Here is a 23,265-nt window from a genome sequence, read left to right as displayed (position 1 = left end):
GCGCCACATCTAGTGGAAAGCTTTCCCAGAAGAATAGAGCCCTATAGTGGGAGTTGTGTGCATAATGGACACAAATATATATTGTAATTTGCAGGAATTAACAAGTACACCTGTCTTCTATCTATACTCATTAGACGTTTTATTACTCTGCTGAAGAAACCAGCTTGGTCTCTGACTAGCTGCCAGCTGCCAAAACACAGGCCAAGCTGGTCAAGCCTGTAGACCATCTTTGCCAGCTATTTTCCAGCTCATTCATTCATTTTTAGTCCAGAAGGAACATAGTGGGAATATGACCTGGGTGTAAGGGCATCATGCAGAAGCTGGTTAATCTTGCTTGATATCATCACTATTTGGACAGTGACGGTGAACCAGGTATGAAAGTAAACTGTGAGGAGGAATTCAGACATGAAATCTAAGCAGAACATTATGCTACATTGCTTTCCAGAGATTCTCTGACAATCTGCTACATGATCTGAGAAAGTGCTATTTTAGAAAGCTAAGAGCAATTTCGACTGCACTGTTATATATGGCAGTGAATATCATTTGCAGGATTATCATGCTGTGAATTTATCAGTACACTCCCACCCTTAATCACTACGTCTCTCAAGACTTTTGAATTCACTTTACAAGACAATAATGTGATGTTCACTTGGAGTCTTATTTCCTAGTTTAGATACAGTGGATGTTTATTACTGTACAATAAATTACATTTGGTCTTTGATTTCCAATACATCAGAAACGACCGCTTTCTTAACCATGCAAACAAGCATAGTCTTTCACACACACACACACACAGAAATGTAAACGTCTGGACGCACTTCAGAGCTGTTATCATATGGATTTAGTATCTTCAGCCGCCTTCGGTGATCCGTAGCGCCGCCTTTAATCAGAACAGAAAGAAAAACGGCCATTTCTCCTTCAACAACCATGCATAGTGATCTTCAGTGCTTTTGCTGTTATACATCAGTTAATTAGCACATTCATGCGATCGTTAATTGGCACTTAATGTTTACTCGTCCATTTTTACACACTAGCACAGGCATCCTTATGTCCCACTCTCTCTCACTCAATGTGTGTAAAGAGATGCCGTGAACACGATGTCTCTTCGAATGGCCAGCGATGCCCTCTCCATCTTGCTGCCCAGAACTGAATCTCCTACGATACGGGCCGCTTGTCTAACCTCCTTCAGGACTTCGTCCAATCTCTGAATGCAGCGCACCACCGTTCCCTCCTGTACGTCTGTCAGCTGGGCGATCTCTGCAAACGGCTGTCACACACACACACACACACACACACTTTGATTCACTGTAATGTTATGCACTCTTAATGTTAATATTTTCCAGTCTCCATAAGTGTGATAAAGTAATGCAATATGAAACAGTACACACATGAAGATATACTAGAAGCAACAAATAAGAGACAAGGTGCCATATGATGTACTGTTGGAGGAAAATAATCGACTCGGTGGTAAGATACTGGCAATTCACATCATCATATTGGCAATAAACAGATTAAAATGTGTTTGTATTTATAGCAAATGTTGAATCTAATCAGTGATAGGTTGATGTGTATAGGATAGAGGTATGTTTTATTTAAGTAGATTTAAGGAGTCTTCTCTACGTGAAAGTGTTCAGGAAAGAAGATTTTCCTCATTACGACTTCTCACGTGTTTTTCTGTCTTATTAACTTTAAGCGAGAGAGAGAATGACTATTTATAGCTGCTATACTCTCAGTGATAACAGGAACTGACTTGTTCCACAACAATAAATCTAACGTGGCTTCTGTTAAAAGAAAACCACTTCAGGATGTGCTCGGACGCTCCGGTGTGTTAACAGTCTCTCCGCTCCAATACACCAACCGATCACTGATTATTTCCCATTAACAGCACTCCGCTAAGGGTTTTATTCCTTATTTATCACGCCGTTAAATTCCTATAAACCACGCTCGTAAAAAAATCTTAAAAGAAATGAGGCCAGTGTGGCTCAGTGAGGATTTTTGGGTCAGTGCTTACCATTCCTCTGGCCCAGCAGTACACCACCTCAGTCAGGCCAAACTTAAACTGGGACACAAAGTCTTCAGCGGTCTGAGCGAGGCCGCAGTCGCGCTGTAGATCCCCGATACGCTGGGCCACGCACAGCACCCGATCGATCGCCTGTTCGAGGGGAAACAAGTCAAGCGGCCAGGATGTTATCACTCGACTGATTAAAAAAAAAAAAAAAAAGGTCAGAAAGGTTCCAGATCTCTAAAGGAATCTCCTCCGGCATGCTTGAAATCTCACACACTCTCAGCGCTTGGCTTTCATCACTATTTCAGGCGCTCTTTAAATCTTGTTCATGTTCCAGAGCTGTTTAACAACATACACTGACACAGAACAGTGTATATGTGTGTGTGTGTGTGTGTGTGTGAGGAGCTCAGCAGGTGTGTTGCCCTTCCTGGAGGCTTGGAGCAGAAGCAGTTTGTTCCAGTAACTGCACTCTGGCAGTGAGTCAGTAAGCACTCTGGTTAGACACACTGACAGTGCAATGGAAACAAAAATCATTATACCTTTTTCACATGAGAAGCCAGCGACTATACAGAAAATAACGTTCCTATTCATATTATAAATTAAAATCGCTGTCAGGTTACATTACTACAGTTTTTATGCTATAATGACAGGAATAATGAGAGGGCACGCTGCACACTGCCAATATATATGAATAACAATAAAAGAATTGCACATATGGCTTGAAACTTTACCAATTTCTGATCTGTTTAGAATATTTCGTCTACCCCAATGTTTCTGTATCGTCTGAGCTACCTGATGTGCCAAAACACTACTATGTTAATTAAAATGCTTTTTTCTTTATCCTGTGAGCATCAAAATGACAGTCTGGTTCCACCTGCATGAGTAAAAACCACCTGCTTGTGTGAGTGTTTCTGTTGTCGCAGTCCTGATCCACACCTTTAAAGCATATTTCTTTAAAAATAAAATGGTGATAAGGTAATAGTCTGCCATGTTGATCTCTTCATTTACAAACTTACAAACAAGGTAATGAATGGGACAGAATCTTCCAGAAGGATGTAGTCGTGGGTCACCGCTATAGTTTTATAGCAAATTTAGGTATGTTAGAAGTATTACAGACACACACACACGGTGCTGTGCAATACCTCTTGGATTGTGTTGGGGATGTGCGGTTCTATCTGAGTGTTCTGTGTGAAGACGAGACAGGACAGCAGGGCGGCGCTCTCCTCCGGTGCCAGAGGACTCAGCGTGTTCTCAAACAGCAGCTCTGTGAGCAGGAGCTCATGACTACTGATCTGACACGCCACTCGACCCTTCAGCTGCACCGCTCCGTTACCGTCGATGTAGTTCAAAGCCTCCAGGACCTGAAATATATTCACATCACACATCGATCAGGCATAACATTATGAGCAGTGAGAGGTGACGTGAATAAGACTGATGATCTCCTCATCATGGCACCTGTTAGTGGGTGGGATATATTAGGCAGCGAGTGAACATTTTGTCCTCAATTTGAGCTACTGTTGCTGAAATTGCTGAAGAAGTTAAATGCTGGTTCTGACAGAAAGGTGTCACAATACACAGTGCATGACGGGTTAGGGCACAATATTATGTGGTCATAATGCTATGCCTGATCGATGTATAATACTATAATGTGCTATTGGATTTTCTGGGAATATACAACAAGTAATCAGCCAGCATATTAGAGACTTAAGTACCATGAAAACCCCTATATCTTTACAGAAATTAATTCTTTCACATATTGTGCATTTAAATTTTTCAGAAATCGCTTTTCAGATCTAGAAACACAATTTCAGGAGAGGGATAAAAAAAAGAAGGTGGTGAGTGAACGTTCCACAAAATGCAACAATAAACAGATAAAACATATCATCAACATGTCAAAGTGTTAGCACTGGCCGAGGAATTCACATCAGAGCACATCACACTACTGTCACTGATTATTGTCCTGTAATTGCACTCCGCAAAGTTATTCACCTTTTTTTAAGGTGAATGTCTTTCAATAGGAGGCTGTCTATCCTCTGTAACAGGTTTACTATGTGGCACTTTTGTCTTTAGGAAGCGAACAAGAAAATAGCAATAATAGCCGGGGTCATGTAATGGACACTGACCTTAATCCTTTGGTGGTACTCTGGGAGCAGAGTCAGGGACTGATCGGAGATGAGGAACAGCAGTTTATCCAACTCTTCCTGCAGTTTCATCCGCTCCTGCACACGTGCAAACTGAAGACATAAAAAGGAGCTGCTGTTAGACGATCCGCTCGGTCACTAAACACTCGGCGGAGACGCTTTTCTGACTAGACATCCGAGTAAATTCAAATTAATCTCGTTCCTCCGACGCTGGAGCCGGGATGACATTAAATATCAGCTTATGAGACATTAGCTTCTTATGCACCGAGACTGACGGGATGGCAGCCTTGGGGCCGGAAGGATTAGCTATGATTATGGTTTGGTTTTTAATACCGCGCAAAGTTGTACAGCAGCTTGAAAGAATGTACTTAGGATTTTCTACAAGCAGCTGTAAGTGCTAGTGATGCTACTGATGGATTTTCATGAATCAGTGTCAGGTGTACAAATAATCATACAATTTAAGAATTAATGACAATAACAGACTTAATGAACTGAAAAAGATTTAAAGTCGGAGAAAAAGAAAAACATTTGGTGCCATGACCCTGACACTATCTTCCACCAGAACCTCATCTGGTAGTAAACAGGCAAGAATGAGTGAGACTGGTGAAAGGTGAGACAGGTAACCACAGGCAGAGGTGAGGGAGGAACAGAGCGAGCAAGACACACCTGCTCAGTGAAGGTGGGTGAGTGGGTGCAGTGGAAATCTTTAAGGCTTTCTTGAAGGACTCGCTGCCTCATCACACCTTCCACCACATCCACACCCTTCAGGTGAAGGTCATTCACGGGATCGAGGGTCGCGATGCCGTCCGGATTGGCCTCGGCTAAACGCAGGAGCTCCTGAGTCGCTGTGGAAATGGCTTGACCGGGTGGATCCATTCTGACGGGAAAAAAAAGAGGGAAAATTGACTTTAATGATCTGGTTAAGTGAAATAAGTGGGAGTGGATCTGCGAAACAGATGCTCGCCCACCTGAAGCGGGGTTGCTGCCTCTTGTTATAATTATCGATTATCCTCTCTGGAATGACCTTCAGGGTCTTAACTGTGATGGCTGAGATGTCCTGAGGCTTCAGTTTCTGCACTGTGTGACTACAAGGACCTAAACACACACACAAAGCAAGCAATGAGAACAATAAAAACTGTCATCAAACTTTTTTCTTACACTAGCTAGTATGAGGTTTTGCAGTGTGCGACACTGACCCTCTGGAATGAAAAGGCTGGTGTTGTGAAGGTGTGTGAACGCCAGTTTGTTCTGAACGGTTCCTGCTGTTTCTTCGTTCCCTTTCTCACAAATAATGAGGGCAGTGAACGTCCGATTCACAGAGTCAGTGGACACCTGAGGGCAACAGAATAGCAGGCAGTTCCATTAAACAGTCTTAGCCACCAAGGTCAAGAACTCTCAAGCTATGGCAAAAAAGTAATCTCTCTCTCTCTCTCTCTATTGGTCTGTCTGTCTGTCTATCTATCTATCTATCGAGAGAGAGAGAGAGAGAGAGAGAGAGAGAGAGATGCAGAAATCAAGCCTTCACATACACACCTGTAAGAGGACAGCCAGGGCGTTAAAGTGCTGAGTGTTGTTGACCACCACGACCCGCCCCACTGACAAGGCCTTCATTCCATTCACTGACTCCATCACTGCTTGCTGAGAGACAGGAAATTGAAAACTCACTCATGTACATTGTTTACTCATGTACAAAAATCCAAACGTTTTCTTTTTGATATTTCATTTAAATAGTGTTTACTATGACAGTTCTGCAGTATAAATGTAGTAGCTTATGAGGTTATAGATGTTGTACATTATACACAGGATGTAGGTCTGGGATGGTGTGTGTGTGTGTGTTTATGCACCTGCAGGGCTTCTGTTGTAATGCGTAGCTCTGTCAAAGTGTGGTAATAGGAGAACAGATCAGATAACTGACCCTCTGTGTCAAGTGGTGGGAGAGAGGAAAGCTCACATTTCAACTCAGATATCCTCCTCTCATTGGCCTGAGAGAGAGAGAGAGAGAGAGAGAGAGAGAGAGAGAAAGAGAGAGAGAGAGAGAGAGAGAGAGAGAGAGAAATTGATAGAGGGAGAGAGAGAGAGAAATTGACAGAGGGAGAGAGAAAGAGAGAGAGAGGGAGAGAGAGAGAAATTGATAGAGAGAGAGAGAGAGAGAGAGAGAGAGAGAGAGAGAGAGAAATTTAGAGAAAGAGAGAGAGAGGGAGAGAGAGAGAAATTGATAGAGAGAGAGAGAGAGAGAGAGAGAGAGAGAGAGAGAGAGAGAGAGAAATTTAGAGAGAGAGAGAGAGAGAGAAAGAGAGAGAGAGATGGTGGGAGATCTGCTACATTTTTTCTGGGAAATCTGGAAAAAACCCTCTGAAGCCAAACCCAATTTGCCTGGGCACAAAGATAAAAAAATTTGAAAGTGTTTAAAAGCTTTTGATATTTCTTTCTAGGACCATGATGAATTTTATACAACGCTCTACAACCTTATAGTTTTTCCTGAATTTAAACCTTCATTAAAACTTCTTTCATACAAAAGAGCTTTGATGAACAGGGGGGCTGCTGGGAAATGTATCCACCTGTGTGTCTCTGTGGTTCTCGGAGAAGCTCCTACGCATCATGTCTGTGACTCTGAGGGCCTCGACTCGCAGCAGGTTGAGGATCATGGTGTACGTCAGCCTGAACTGGGACTGCAGCAACGTCGGCTTTCCCTGAGGAAAAAAAAATCTTTCGATCAACCGCGTTAGATGCAAACGGGTAAAACGTAAGCCGTGATGCACGTCTATGACCAAAGAGCTGGAAGAAAAAAAAACAAAAACAAACTCGGAACCCATTAACAGAGTTTTGCATCAGCTTGATGATTGTTTTGAGGAATGTGAAGTGAAACGGTTTCGATGGAGATCACGGCTCTCTTTCCGATGCGCTGTGAGTAATTACATCTTTCAGTCCGTCGGCGATGCCGTTGCCATGGAGCAGCAGGACGGCACGAGCCTCTGGAACCGTCTGTGACACAGCGCTGATTAACATTCAGAGAAGAGCCAGAGAGGAACCCCCCCTCCCCAACACACAGATTGCACAACCACTTATATTTTAAAGCTCTTCAATTATGCAATACAAATGGCACCTGTAAAAAAAAATGAATTAAAACCACAACACACTCTTTATGAATGAATCCTGATTGCTGTGCCAAGCTTTTTCATTTCTCCTTTAATTTCACTTTAGAGATCTAACCATATTGCTTAGGGATGGAGAGGCCTGTTCAGAGCAAACAATTAGTGAGCATAATGTATGATAGTTTAAATATACAGCTTGGAATTTTTATAGTATTGGCTCTCAGACTACAAAAACGAGGTTACATCTTACTTACATCTACCCGAGCTAAACCATTACAAGCCACACACACACACACACTCACACCATCCATCCATCCATTTTCTATACCCGCTTTATTCCTAATTAGGGTCACGGGGATCTGCTGGAGCCTATCCCAGCACATATTGGGTGAAAGGCAGGGGTACACCCTGGACAGGTCACCAGTCCATCACAGAGCCACACACACACTCACTCCTATGGGCAGTTGAGAATTACCAATCAACCTAATGTACATGTTTTTGTACTGTGGGAGGAAACCGGAGTAAACCCACGCAGGCACGGGGAGAACATGCAAACTCCACACGAACCCAAGACCTTCTTGCTGTGAGGCAACAGTGCTAACCACTAAGCCACCATGCTGCCCACACACACACACACCACTATACATTCATGTTTTAATCAATAACCTGATTATTCCCATTATATCTCATTGATATGCAGTGTATAATACGATACAAAAACCATGCAGTTATGACAAACAGATGATTCAATCCGCTTCAGCTCACTAATGATGTGATACGATTCACTGTCGATCCGATATGATTCACTTTTTAAGTTTTAAGTGTTCCCGGATTTTACGCTTTCTCTGTAACATGATAAGCTGCTTTCTAGATTCAACTTAAACAGTCAGAGAGCTGCTAGGAATTGTTTCTGATTCAGATTTGTTCTTCCTTACACAACAGCTCAGGAATTAAACAGCAATAATCAAACCAGAATAATTATCACTTCAAACCGGCTTTCTAGAGAGGAGATTAAAGTCGGCTATCAAATGGAGGTGCACTCAGTGTCAGAACCCACCAGCATCATGGTGTGCAGGTCTGCCATTTCGTGAACTCCGGTCTTGCAGAGGATGATGACCGTGCCTGTAGCATCCAGCCCTCTTCTGCCTGCTCTCCCTGCCATCTGTATGTATTCACCTGAAGAAACAAACACACACACACACACACGATCTTTGAGTGTGTTTTGAGAACATATTGAATGTGTTAATTAACTTAGAGTTGAGAGCACTCTTGTTAGATCAGTTACAGCAGTAGCATTTACTCTTCATGTCCTAGTTCAGGCGAAGTTTGTGATAGAAACAGAACTAAAATGATACAAAGAAGGCGTGACCTCTGTGTCTGTCAGTAACAGTGAAGGTGGTGTGGCCTCTGTCAGTAACAGTGAAGGTGGTGTGGCCTGTGTCTGTCAGTAACAGTGAAGGATGTGTGGCCTGTGTCTGTCAGTAACAGTGAAGGATGTGTGGCCTGTGTCTGTCAGTAACAGTGAAGGATGTGTGGCCTGTGTCTGTCAGTAACAGTGAAGGATGTGTGGCCTGTGTCTGTCAGTAACAGTGAAGGTGGTGTGGCCTGTGTCTGTCAGTAACAGTGAAGGATGTGTGGCCTGTGTCTGTCAGTAACAGTGAAGGTGGTGTGGCCTGTGTCTGTCAGTAACAGTGAAGGTGGTGTGGCCTGTGTCTGTCAGTAACAGTGAAGGTGGTGTGGTCTGTGTCTGTCAGTAACAGTGAAGGTGGTGTGGTCTGTGTCTGTCAGTAACAGTGAAGGTGGTGTGGCCTGTGTCTGTCAGTAACAGTGAAGGTGGTGTGGTCTGTGTCTGTCAGTAACAGTGAAGGATGTGTGGCCTGTGTCTGTCAGTAACAGTGAAGGTGGTGTGGCCTGTGTCTGTCAGTAACAGTGAAGGTGGTGTGGCCTGTGTCTGTCAGTAACAGTGAAGGTGGTGTGGCCTGTGTCTGTCAGTAACAGTGAAGGATGTGTGGCCTGTGTCTGTCAGTAACAGTGAAGGATGTGTGGCCTGTGTCTGTCAGTAACAGTGAAGGTGGTGTGGCCTGTGTCTGTCAGTAACAGTGAAGGTGGTGTGGCCTGTGTCTGTCAGTAACAGTGAAGGTGGTGTGGCCTGTGTCTGTCAGTAACAGTGAAGGTGGTGTGGCCTGTGTCTGTCAGTAACAGTGAAGGTGGTGTGGCCTGTGTCTGTCAGTAACAGTGAAGGTGGTGTGGCCTGTGTCTGTCAGTAACAGTGAAGGAGGTGTGGTCTGTGTCTGTCAGTAACAGTGAAGGTGGTGTGGCCTGTGTCTGTCAGTAACAGTGAAGGTGGTGTGGCCTGTGTCTGTCAGTAACAGTGAAGGTGGTGTGGCCTGTGTCTGTCAGTAACAGTGAAGGAGGTGTTACCTCTGTGTCTGAGTCCCAGTGAAGGATGTGTGGCCTGTGTCAGTAAGAGTGAAGGTGGTGTGGCCTGTGTCTGTCACTCCCAGTGAAGGAGGTGTTACCTCTGTGTCTGAGTCCCAGTGAAGGATGTGTGGCCTCTGTCAGTAACAGTGAAGGTGGTGTGGCCTGTGTCTGTCAGTAACAGTGAAAGAGGCGTGACCTCTGTGTCTGTCACTCCCAGTGAAGGAGGTGTTACCTCTGTGTCTGAGTCCCAGTGAAGGAGGTGTGGCCTCTGTGTCTGTCACTCCCAGTGAAGGAGGTGTTACCTCTGTGTCTGTGAGTCCCAGTGAAGGAGGTGTGGCCTCTGTGACTGTCAGTAACAGTGAAGGAGGCGTGGCCTCTGTGTCTGTCAGTAACAGTGAGGAAGGTGTGGCCTCTGTGTCAGTCAGTAACAGTAAAGGAGGTGTGGCCTCTGTTTCTGTCAGTCCCAGTGAAAGAGGCGTGGCCTCTGTGTCTGAGTCCCAGTGAAGGAGGTGTGGCCTCTGTGTCTGTCAGTAACAGTGAAGGAGGCGTGGCCTCTGTCTCTGTCAGTAACAGTGAAGGAGGCGTGGCCTCTGTCTCTGTCAGTAACAGTGAAGGAGGTGTGGCCTCTGTGTCTGTCAGTAACAGTGAAGGAGGCGTGGCCTCTGTCTCTGTCAGTAACAGTGAAGGAGGTGTGGCCTCTGTCTCTGTTATTAGTAATAATTCTACTAATAAGATGTATTGTCATGTAATGCCAGGCGTCTGTAATGCTTGGTTTATCACTGCCACAAATCTGCACAAGACTGTATCATTTCTGGTGTTCTCTCTCTCACTGATCACTACATGCACAGCGATTATACTCATCTATGCAAAGCGATTACACCCACTCACTACAAACACAGAGGCGTATCACAGGCCTCCGGTAGTATTCCATAAAGCTTTTGATGAAGTGAATTTATATTAGACATCTGTCTTGTTTACACATAATTGTGTTGCCCATTCAATGTGGTCTGTTATTCTATTATACTAACACTAATGAGCATCAATTCAATCTGCGTTGATTACGGTCATCATAAATTGTAACAAAAAACAGGAACAGACTGACAGGCAAGGAATTCTTACACAAACACACACAGCTCCAGAAATATTGGCACCCTTATTGCTGGTGAAAGAAACTTTATGATAAAATGTCTTTGTGCTTAATTCATCATGGCTTTGACATGGATATAACAGTTCCTTCACGTAAATTTGTGGGGTAAACTGAGAAAAACTGTTCACAGGATCTAGAAGAGTGAAGGATCTGGAAAGAATCTGGATTGATGAGTGATCTCAGATTCCTCGCTCTGTATTCTCATAGAGCATTATAGGAAACTCAGTAGTAGTACTAAATACAGGCATGCCAAATAATCTTGACATGTGGTGGTGTTAAAAATATGACATTTTGTGCCGTCTGTTTCTGTAGCACTAATTCACTTCAATAACCCTGAGTGCTCTTATATTTTCAATCTGAAATTAAGCTGATTAAAAAAAAACAACAAACCTCCTACTCCCAATCACTCTTTACCAAGGGTGCCAATAATTATGGAGCTGACTGTAGAGCTCTCTGCCCATCGATGTCTCTGCCCATCTATGTCTCTGTCCATCTGTCTATCTGTCTATCTATCTATCTATCTTTTCATATACCAGGATGAAGGTTTCTGAATCCAGTTCCATCGTGTTTGCGGATGCTGTCGAACACTACAGTCCTGGCCGGCATGTTTACCCCCATCGCAAAAGTTTCAGTGGCGAAAAGAACCTGCACGAGAGAGAGAGAGAGAGAGAGAGAGAGAGAAACATCCCAGTGATCATCTGCATGCACTACATTACCAAATTGGGTGAACAACAAGGAGAGCCTGGCATCCTCCATTTATCACGGTGCTAGTTATAGCTAATCCCCAGTGGGTTTCATAATGCACAAATCAACAAGCATTGTGGAACTGGCTGATATTAAAGTTCCATGTAATAATGAGATCAGGGAGAAGTAAAACTCATTGAAAAGTCTCATTAAAAACTGCACCATGCCCCCAGCCCATGCTCGTAATAAGACTGTAAGAAGACCTGCATACTGGAACCTCATTAACTCTTATATATTATGTCAGGAATGAAACACTCAGAGGAGTGCTGATGGGAAAATAATCAACGACATTGAGGTGTGATGCAGTCCCATACGTAGTGAAGTCACCGAAATATCCCCAGGAAGTGGATTTTTATTTATTTATTTTTTGTATAACAGCAATTTACCAACAATAGCTTGTTTTTTTGTAATTAAAGAACAGCATGTCATAATTTTTATCCATTTATCTTCTTCTTCTTCTTTCGGCTTTTCCCTTCAGGGGTGGCCACAGTGAATCATCTCTCTCCACCTATCCCTATCTTCTGCATCCTCTAGCACCCACTAGCATCATATCTTCATTTATTACATCCATATACCTCCTCTTTGGCTTTCCTCTTTGCCTCCTGCCTGTCCAACATTCTTCTACCAATATACTCACTCTCCCTCCTCTGAACATGTCCAAACCATCTTAATCTGTCCTCCCTAACTTTGTCCCCCAAACGTCCAACATGAGCCGTCCCTCTGATGTACTCGTTCCTAATCCTGTCCAACCTCATCACTCCCAAAGCGAACCTCAACATCTTCAGCTCTGACTCCTGTCTCTGTCTCAGTGACACTGTCTCTAAACCATATAGCAAGGCCGATCTCACCACCGTCCTGTACACCTTCCCCTTGATTCTTGCCGATATTTTTCTATCACAGCTTGAAAGTGTTATACAAATGTACAAAACACACTGGGTACAGCACACAACAGACAGTAAATGTTTGAACACGTACTTTTACAAGGCCTTTAGAGAAAAGCATTTCGATGACCTCCTTCAGGATGGGCAGGATGCCGCTGTGGTGCACGGCGATGCCTCTCTTCAGCAAGTCCCTCATCACCAGGATCTGGGCACCAAAGAGTTACACATGTGACCAGTTGTCTTGATCATAATCTACTGCTCTGACAAAAATCATAGAATCAGGGTCCATTTTTGTCGCTTTTTCCCCTATAACTAATGATTGAAGAAGGAAGTTAATGTGTGTTTTGTATATAAACATATGTGAATCAGTATTTCATCTTAATACCAGACTGCATGGCTGTTTTTTTATCCCCACCTGCTTTGTTATCGCTCTTAAGGTAATCCATATCTCCAGTCCATTAAACTAAGCACTGGCTGCAAAAACATTTAAGGTTAATTACCCGGATTCAGACACGCACCTCTGAGCAAGTTAGCGCTCTGCATGCCTTGACTGATCCGAAGGTAAGAGGATATGAGGCATAAAGTGGAAAAAGTACTCAGCAGGGATAATCTCTGAATATATAGTCTCACGCAGCCAGACCTTGAGACTGACGGCTGAAGATCTGGACTTTATAGCAGCTTTTCTTGGCCAAGGATCATCCAGGAGGGCGTTTGACTGACGTGTCAAGCAACCAATCACAGTTCAGTTTTGTTTAGAGTCATGTTTAGGGGCAAAAGCAGACTGGTGTACAAGCATAGATCGTTCATTTAAGAAAGCTGGGCAAATTAATGAGTCTGTGAACTTCATATTATTTGGAAAATCCAGTGTTTAGCTGATCCTCATAAGCGCTGAGTGTCAGTTGTAAACATGACGGCTTAACAGGAGGGAAAGTAGAGACTCATGTCGGCTTTATTTCCAGGCGGAAAGATAAAAAACTCGACACACATCAGCCAGAAATCATCAGACGTTCAGCAAGCAGTTAGTGGGTGTGACATCTGAGACTGAAACTACTGAGCATACATCATTTACTTACTATAATACTATAATATTAGTTTTAAACAGGGGTCTATAATATAATACGGACGTTTTTTTCCTCCACAGGCCATGTGATTGGTTTTCAAGCACCGGCGCATGATTTGCATTCAATTTTTATTCGGGTCACAGCAGTTACACTACAGCAGGAATGGGTTTTTTTATCCAGGTAGAAGCCTCAAACCACCAGATACAGCATCTTCCAGAAAAGACAAAATGTAGCAAGAGAGCCAACCGAGTATCCGGCAATGAAACAAGATGATCATGGATTAATTTGTACCTGAGGGAGCTGCCGGTCTCCTCCTCTCAGTCTGCTCAGGCTCTTGTGGAAGAAAGAGTGGATCTCGTTCTTCTCCACCGAACTGGTCAGGTCCAGAGAGGTGAGCGAGCGAGCGTTGTCGTCACACCGTGTGCGTGAGAAGGTGAACGCCACCACCGGAGTCTGCTGCCTCTCTGACAGGAAGTGGAGCAGCGTCTGCCACACGGCCCGGTCCTGAAACACACACACAAACAGGCATGCTTTTACTTCATATAGTGCGAACATATGTGCATTCATCAGCTCCTCCATTGTGACACCAGATACAAAAAGGACTGGATCATGAGCGCCCCCTAGTGGAGAATATCATATGTTCGAAACACAAGTGAGGATGAGGATGTGAGGAGAGTGAGAGAGACTGAGGGTTAAAATTCACTTTGACCCTCTGTTTCATCTTCTATAGTAAAAGTGAATATCTCTTTAAATCACTTTATTATTGTTATTATTATGATTATGATTAAGAATAATAAGAATACAGACCTGATTTGGTGTGGTGCTCTGTGACACCTTCTTCGTACCAAAAGACTGGGCATGTTTACTGGTGCGCTCCTTTTTGGCCTCCACGGCTGCATAGTACCTAAACACACACACACACACACACACACACACAAAACCCAGCTTCTTACCATGTGATAATAAATCATTCAGTATCAATTACACAACTCCAAAAAATCTGTCTGCTGAATCGTGTACAAGGTATCTGGCACTACGTTGTTATCCCATTAGTGCTACTGTGTCTCTGAACATCTTTAAGAATTAAAACCCTTCACAGCTGTGGGGGTTACAGAGTAATGTTAAACCTAAACTACTGTATCTGTCTTGTCCTACTGTAAAAGCCACCCCATCTGATGATCTCTAGGCTTTACCCTTTGGTGAGGAAATTTCCAGAAGCATCCACCAGCAGGAAGAGCTCTTTCTGAGTCTTGGTGCTGTTTCCTGTGTAGAGGTAGTGCTCCAGTGGCACCGGTCTCTTCACTGTACTGATCACGTAGATTGGCCTCTTCTTGATTCGCCTGGGAGAGAAGGAGAAAAAGGAGAGAAAGCGAGACGTGAGAGCGATCAGAAAGACTGATTTAAAAAAGAAAAAATAAAGTAAGCTATAAAGTGTAAGAGAAAATAGAAAGAATGACTAATAAATTAATTTATCATTTAAAATATGTTCTATAATTTAGAATTAAATTAAATTTGGATCAAGATTTCCTATACATAATTTATTAAATTATACTTCACTTAAAAATAAAGAGTGGCAGTAATTTGTATCTGTTTTTACATGATATCCAATCGCTACATCCTTTATAATACAGGCTCTCCTAACACACAGCGTCTATAAGAGTGCTAGAGGAAAAGCACTCGATGATGATGACATACCCGATCCATTCGCTGAACTCCACAGCATTGGGCACTGTAGCACTGAGCAATATAATACTAACATGTTCAGGCAGCATGATGAGCACTTCCTCCCACACAACACCACGCTGAAACAGAAAGAAAACACACACTCTGATAACTGAGAATCAGTGCAGGAAATGACTCAGTAGCAGCGTTTCATGAGCACAGGTTCAGAATGGTCAAAATGTGGCCAAAAGGTAACACTAACAGGACAAAGATTAAACCAGTTTAACACAAAACCCAAAATATTTCTCACCTCTGCATCGTTGATGTAATGAACCTCGTCGAATATAACCCACTCCAGGTCCCGAATGACCTCTGACCCGTTATACAGCATAGACCTGAGAGAGAGAGAGAAAGAGAGAGAGAGGGAGGTTGGGAGAGAGAGAGTCAGTGAGTGAGTGAGTGAGAGAGTGGGTGAGAGTGTGTGAGAGAGAGAGAGAGAGAGAGAGAGAGAGAGAGAGCGAGAGAGAGATAAAGAGAGAGAAGGGTTGGCAGGGGGGAGAGAGAGAGTGAGAGAGAGTGAGAGAGAGAGAGAGAGAGAGAGAAAGAGAGAGAGAGAGTGGTTGATGGGGAGAAAGAGAGAGATACAGAGGGGGGGTTGGCGGGGGTAGAGAGAGAGAGGGAGAGAGAGAGTGTTTGGTGGGGGGAGAAAGAGAGAGAGAGATAGAGGGGGGGTTGGTGAGGGAGAGAAAGAGAGAGAGAGAGAGAGAGAGACAGAGTGTGTGTTGAGGGGGATATGGAAGCTCTATTCTCCTCTTACGTCTCAGTGGATGGTAATGAATGCTGATGGTTGCTTCATTACCTCAGTATTTCAGTGGTCATGATGAGGCAGGAGGCTTCAGGGTTTAGCTGAACATCTCCGGTCAGAAGCCCAACGTCACCAAATGTGTTCTTAAAGTCACGGAACTTCTGATTGGACAAAGCTTTAATTGGGGACGTGTAGATGGTTCTGTTAGGGAAGATGGAGGAGGTTTTGAAGGACATCACCATCATCATCATCATCATCATAATTCTGCCAAATGATCATGAAGACAAACAGAAATACACACACAGACACACACACACACCTGGTCATGTGTTTTTGTGAGAGCGCTATGGCGTACTCAGCCACCACAGTTTTGCCCGCAGAGGTGTGAGCAGCCACAAAGACCGAGTCATGAGCCTCAAGCCTGAGGATAGCCTGCTTCTGAAACACGTCCAGCTCAAACGGATACTAAAACACACACACATACACACACAATTTATTATCCTATTCTGTCCTGGTAATTTATTTTACTCCTTTAAACAGAATGTCATGATATGATCGATATATTGGTTAATACGAGGTTTATATCAGTACTGTAGAGATGCAGTCAGTTACTGCCATAAACACAGGTATGATCTGTACCTTAAAAGCAGGATTTGGGATTCGTTTGTAGAAATCCTCACACGGAGCGGTGATGTCCACAGGCACCGCCCACTTCCTTTCCTTCTTCTCCTCCTTGCTTTTCTGTGTTCCCCCATCAGTCTTACTAGGTGACGACGCTCCAGCGGGAGCGGGAGATGGCTGTGTGTCCTGGAAAATCATTGACTGCTTTAATGTAATCTGTTACACACTGGAGCGCTGGTTATTTTTTGAGAAATACTTTGTATAGTATTTTGCTATATACAGTATTATATCATAACACAGTTGAATTCTTGAATATGATTGGTCAGAAGGACACGGTCATGATACTCAGACAGTGGTTCAAGTGGGTGGGATATATTAGAGGCAGCAAGTGAACATTTTGTCCTCAAAGTTGATGTTAGAAGCAGGAAAAATGGACAAGTGTAAGGATTTGAGCGAGTTTGATGAAGGGACGAATTGTGATGGCTAGACGACTGGATCAGAGCATCTCAAAAATTGCAGCTCTTGTGGGGTGTTCCCGGTCTTCAGTGGTCAGTATCAAAAGTATCCTTTATGTCCTTACAAGTTACAGGGTCTGCTGCTAACATCTTGGTGCCAGACACCACAGCACACCTTCAGGGATGTAGTGGAGTCCATGCCTAGATGGGTCAGGGCTGTTTCGGCAGGAAAAGGGGGACCAACACAATATTAGCCATGTGGTCATAATGTTATGCCTGATTGGTGTAACCTGTATATCACTGGTTATATTAATAATTTTAATGAACTCCTTCGAATTTGCTGCTGTTCCTATTGCCACAACTTAGACAGGGATTTTACTGGACATTTTTGGAAGGAGTCTCCAGTGTCAGAGCTTTGTTACTGGGTTTCCGACTTGAGGAAATCTTCAGGATAGAAGTCTAAATATTTTTTGCCTTATTAACTCCTTATTGACTTTGCAACTTTTCACAGACATCCCAGAACAAGAAAATGTAACTGTAAACGGATAAAAAGTGTTAAAACACATCTATAACATGCTGTTATAGTAAAACAATCAACCCACTGTGATTCATTTCCTGTAATCGTTTTATTCCTTACTCAGAGCTAATACTGATATTATTTACCTTAATGCCCAGATCCTCGAGACTGTTAGTTCTGTGGAGTTTGGACTCCTCTCCACTTCCTGATCCTTTCTCTTTCCCCTCAGTCACAGGTTCAATTACATCATCAAATGTAGACAACAGGGACAGCAGGTTCATGTCTCCTTTCGTCGGTTTGGCTTCTGCAGTATTTTTGAGAGCAGAAACAGAGTAATGAGACATCACTATGAGGAGAGCGGTGTGGTAATACCTGTGGGCAAAATAGGTGTGAAGTAAACCTTTGTTACTGAAGTTCATGCCGGATTTCAGCCCCGGAGGAACCGCCAGTAAATCTATACAAGAGGGGAAAGGAGAAAGAGAAAAGAAAGGAAAGAAATTAAAAAATGCTTTAATACACACTTACCTGGAAAGCAATGCTTATAAAGAATCTAGCGAGGCACTAAATATGAATAGCGACAAATAAAAAAAGAAAAATTGTCACCATTCTCAAAGTCGATGTTCTCCTCCAACTCGGATTTTTTCTTTATCTGCTCTAACGTCAGCTCTTCCATGCCACCTGAGGATAAAAGAGAAGCTCAGCATTACATCAGCTCCAGACAAGCAACAAAATCAATATCATTATCATCATCATCCTCACTGGTTACAGTAACATGAGTGTGTTTATATGCAATATATAATAATATAATCAGTACCTAATTCCAGTAACTACCAGATTACCAAGTGGTCAACTAAACAAGATACTATGATGTCACAAAATGTATACTGAAAATAGGACACTAAATAAACTAAAACTGGAGAGAGAAAAGAAACAAAATAAATACACTAATCAGGCATAAAATTATGACCACCTGCCTAATATTTATGCTGGTCCCCCTTTTGCTGCCAAAACAGCACTGACCCGTCCTGCACTGTGTATTCTGACACCTTTCTATCAGAACCAGCATTAACTTCTTCAGCAGTTTGAGCAACAGTAGCTTGTCTGTTGGATCGGATCACACGGGCCAGTCTTCGCTCACCACATGCATCAGTGAGCCTTGACCACCCATGACCGTCTCCGTTTCACCACTGTTCCTTCCTTGGACCACTTTTGATGGATACTGACCACTGCAGACCAAGAACACCCCACAAGAGCTGCAGTTTTGGAGATGCTCTGATCCAGTCGTCTAGCCATCACAATTTGGCCCTTCATCAAACTCGCTCAAATCCTTACGCTTGTCCATTTTTCCTGCTTCTAACATCAACTTTGAGGACAAAATGTTCACTTGCTGCCTAATATATCCCACCCACTAACAGGTGCCATGATGAGGAGATCATCAGTCTTATTCACGTCACCTCTCAGTGCTCATAATGTTATGCCTGATTTGTGTATATTCATAAAGAAATATCCCAATTTTAATTTTTAATAAGTTACGTGCTTAAATGAGGAACTTCAGTGACTTCCATTATCACTGTCGACAAGGAAATGTGATAACTGACAGAAAACAGAACAATAATCAGGTCCATTAACCCTTATCCAAGCTGTATTCTGACCAAACTGTAGATCATGTACACAGAAGGACAAACCTGGTAGGAAGGGGTAGTTGGTGTTGCTGCCTCTCAGGCTCTCAGATGGGGGTCCAGGCTGTCGCTGCATTGATAAAGAGTTCTTTGCTGACAAGCCGGTGTGCTCCAGTAACACCTTAACCAGAGAGAGAAAAACAGGTCAATACTAATTACAAATACCAACATGGATTTGAAGCAACAAATCCATCTCTTTAGTTTAAGAAGAAATAGAACTATGGCACTTGATTTAGAATGAATAGCGATGTTAAAAAATACCCTCACAAAACAACTATATTTACAATATCAAAATCTATTGCTAATCAGTATTATCATTAAACCACTATTTATTCTAGTAACGTAGTGATTGCACATGATTTTTGAATAGATTTACATTTACAGCATTTGGCAGACGGCCTTATCCAGGGTGTGGATCCTTGGTGGAGATGGGGGTATGGAACTCACTCAACCTTCTGATCATTAGTTCATAACACCTTAACCACTAAGCTACTACATCCCCCAGATAGAAAGATAGAAAATGATTCTGGCCAGTGACTGAACAAATGATTGTGTTAATCAGGAAGGGATATCAGGAGTATACATGTACATTATATTTCCGAAAGTTTTGGGACACCCTTCCAAATCATTGAATTCAGGTGTTGTTTTTCAGGGCTTGGGCTCGGCCTCTTAGTTCCAGTGAAATGAACTCTTAATGCTTCAGCTTCATACCAAGACATTTTGGACAATTTCATGCTCCCAACTTTGTGGGAACAGTTTGGGGATGACCCCTTCCTGTTCCAACATGACTGCACACCAGTGCATATAGGTCCATAAAGACATGGATGAGTGAGTTTGGTGTAGAGGAACTTGACTGTCCTGCACAGAGTCCTGACCTCAACCTGATAGAACACCTTTGGGATGAATTAGAGCGGAAACGTTCGAGTTTACCTCTCTGAAATCCAGCAGCATGCCGGTGGTGGGATCCCTCACTACAGACAGACCCGAATGCAGAGGAGACAGAGAACAGTGCAACAACGAGTCCACTTGTCTCTCCCTTTTAGTCAATCTGAGAAATTAAAAAAAAACATTTAGATTACTTTAATGCTCATGAACATATATCTAATAGTGACTTCACCATTAATGATATCTAATGAATCAAGATAAGACAAAATGACTAAAATGGACTTGGACTAGGTACAGGTTGACAACTGGTATTTCAGTGGATCTGTATCTGAGATGTCTTATGTCATACTTAAGAAACTTCTGGAAAGCGTCTGTTGTATCGTGTATGGGCATCCAGGCAGGATCCTGCAGGAAACGTTTCTCTACTTCCAGCTTCAGGTCCAGACTGAACGGAGGAAGCCCATGAGGAAGCTGAAAGAAAGAAGAATAAACAAAGCAGTGATGGGTTAGTGGTTAAAGCACTGGGTTACTGATCAAAACACTGACGCTGCCTGAGCTGCCATTGGAGCACCCTGAGACAAGACTGAATTGTATCTGCCCCTGAGACACTGAAACATAGCTGACCTTGACCTCTTACTCTAACTTTCCCAATAAGATTCAAAGAACTTTATTAATCCTTGGGGGAAATTCCTTAAACTTTTCATGTCAGAAGTGGGATTTGAAAGCACGCCTTCATTTGCAGACCAGAATCCTCCTTACATCAGGTGTAAGGTTTGACCCTTAAGTGTAGCACCTTAGACCGCTCGGCCATCCTGGGATACGGCCATTATGGACATTATAACACCTCGGCCAGCTGGGATATATGGAGAGGAATATCACTGTTCTTGGAAAAATAACATGTTTTATCTTATCTTTATCTTATGGCTATGAGAACAGAGCCCAGCCATGACCAGCAGACACGGTAGGATGCTCATTAAACCTCAACCGCTCAAATTTACATTTACATTTCTGTCATTTGGCAGACGCTCTCATCCAGAAAGACGTATAAGAGTGGCTTTCGTGTCTCTATCAGTGAATACATTAACACTGGTTTGATAGGTCACAGACTTAGGATAAGTCACAGTTTCAGGTAGATGTTTCTATAAGTGCGCTTGTGGTTCTCTGACTTGCTTTGGAGAGGAAAGCGTGCATCAGTGCTCCTGTAACAGCTCTATATTCCATTCTGTCTCATTATTAAAGGTGACATGATAATGAGGTAATGTAAAAAGCATCAGGTCTGGAGTGTGTTCTCACCGTGCTCTGTGGTGGGAAGGGTGTGTGATCGGGCTGTGGGTGTGTGACAAGCTCAAACTTCCCTGAACAGCCCATCTCCAGCAGGGACAGAGGCAGATCATCAGGACCAGGGGGTGGCAAATCTACACACACACACACATCATCTTATCTCAAATTACTATTACAAGGAAATGAAAGCATATCGCATCAGGAAGCCATGATAAAACTAAAACCTGCATTAAAGTTCTTGCTGAATCTGTCAGAATGTTAGCAAAACAACAAAAACAAGCACACACTCTCTACAAACTCCACCACTTAGAATGAATTATTCACGCTAGCCAACTTAGCCAACCGTGTACCGCATCCCAAATCACTTGCTCATACAAACGTAGTGCACTAGATAGGGCGCGTTATCCCGTTCACTCGCGCCCTACCAAGTGCCCATACATAGGGACTCGGAAGCCATTTGGGATACGACCGGCTGGCTGTCATTTAAGCAAATTTTAAATAAACGCAGCCACTGTTAAAAACCAAACTACACAATCAGTCGAATAAATAGAAAAATATATAATATATCTACTGTACGATAAAATAAATCTCTTGCTAACTCACTTATCTTATCCATCCCGAACTGCTGCTCTCTTATCTCAGTCGCCTGAAGTTGCAGAAAACAAGCGACGCGTGAACAGGAAATGACGCACCAGAAGTGTGTGGCCTTTTCGGTTTAAAAGTCGATTATGCAATTTAGGACTGAATAATAATAATAATAATAATAATAATAATAATAATAATGACCATGATAATAATAATAATAATAAAAATAATAATAATATACCTCACGATTATTTGGCTAAAGCTCTAAAAAATATCAGTGCTTTTTAAAAATTACAACACAATAATAACTAATTTATAACAAAATACAAATATACAAATTATAACACACTTTATAACTAATTATAAACACGAGTAAACCTTTACTTAGTTATTTATACACTATAGCGTAAAATAAAGAATTAAAACATGAGATACAAATGTTTAATAATTTCATGCACAAAAGCAAAACTTTTTGGTTTGCTTTTGGTTTTGTTCAGTGTGGTTTTCCTGTACAAACAAAGACATTCCATGCTTCCAACTTTGTAGCAACAGTTAGTGAAAGAACCACACATGATGGGTTTGATGGCCCCAGAGTGCACAAACTTCTGACCACCGTCATTCGCTTATATTAAAGTATTAGTTCATTTCGATTAAAAGGCATTTTAATGCGCAGATGCTTCAAAAAGGAATCTAGACATGTTTTTTAACGTTATAATATTTAACAAAATATATAAAATCCAAATCAAGGCTTTCCACAAGGTTTAGGAGTGTGTTTATGGGAATTTTTGACCATTCCTCTAGAAGCACATTTGTGAGGTCAGGCCACATGTTGGACCAGAAGGTCTGGTTCACAGTCTCCGCTCTAACTCATCCCAAAGGTGTTCAGGATTCAGTGAGTCAGGATTCTGTGCAGTTCCTCCACACCAAACTCACTCATCCATGTCTTTATGGACCTTGCTTTGTGCACCGGTGTGCAGTCATGTTGGAACAGGAAGCGGTCATCCCCAAACTGTTCCCACAAAGTTGGGAGCATGAAATTGTCCAAAATGTCTTGAAGCATACCAAGTGGACAACGAGTCCACTTGTGTCTCCCTTTAAGTCTTTTATATATTTAACAAAATGGATAAAATCGAATTAACCAAGAAGTGTCAAACTATTTTTTCCATATTCACATTATCGCAGTAACATTAATTGGCCAGATAAGAAAGGGAGAGGGGGGGAAAAAACACTTTTACATATATTTCAGTGCTTTCAGAGCATTACATGTTTTCAGACCTTTTTTG

At 42.6% G+C, this 23,265-nt stretch overlaps 1 protein-coding gene across 1 annotated transcript; it reads right to left on the bottom strand.

Moving 5' to 3' along the window:
- Positions 1 to 667: 667 nt before the first annotated feature.
- skic2 (SKI2 subunit of superkiller complex) lies at positions 668 to 22,089 on the bottom strand. The gene is made up of 29 exons (XM_058405251.1): positions 22,001 to 22,089; positions 21,410 to 21,531; positions 20,466 to 20,587; positions 20,162 to 20,279; positions 19,238 to 19,352; positions 18,156 to 18,230; positions 17,953 to 18,006; positions 17,699 to 17,856; positions 16,599 to 16,766; positions 16,279 to 16,424; positions 16,014 to 16,160; positions 15,465 to 15,549; positions 15,188 to 15,294; positions 14,686 to 14,832; positions 14,300 to 14,396; positions 13,784 to 13,996; positions 12,526 to 12,636; positions 11,340 to 11,451; positions 8,296 to 8,414; positions 6,705 to 6,836; positions 5,991 to 6,128; positions 5,680 to 5,784; positions 5,343 to 5,478; positions 5,115 to 5,241; positions 4,813 to 5,023; positions 4,129 to 4,239; positions 3,148 to 3,366; positions 2,012 to 2,152; positions 668 to 1,267 (listed from the first exon to the last, which is right to left on the bottom strand). Exons 1-29 carry the CDS (start codon positions 22,011 to 22,013, stop codon positions 1,067 to 1,069), a joined length of 3,750 nt encoding a protein of 1,249 aa, XP_058261234.1. The 5' UTR covers positions 22,014 to 22,089; the 3' UTR covers positions 668 to 1,066.
- Positions 22,090 to 23,265: the final 1,176 nt, after the last annotated feature.

This window comes from Hemibagrus wyckioides, linkage group LG12 (assembly GCF_019097595.1).
Source record: "Hemibagrus wyckioides isolate EC202008001 linkage group LG12, SWU_Hwy_1.0, whole genome shotgun sequence".
NCBI classification, from domain to species: domain Eukaryota; kingdom Metazoa; phylum Chordata; class Actinopteri; order Siluriformes; family Bagridae; genus Hemibagrus; species Hemibagrus wyckioides.
This window is presented reverse-complemented; position numbering and strand designations above follow the sequence as displayed.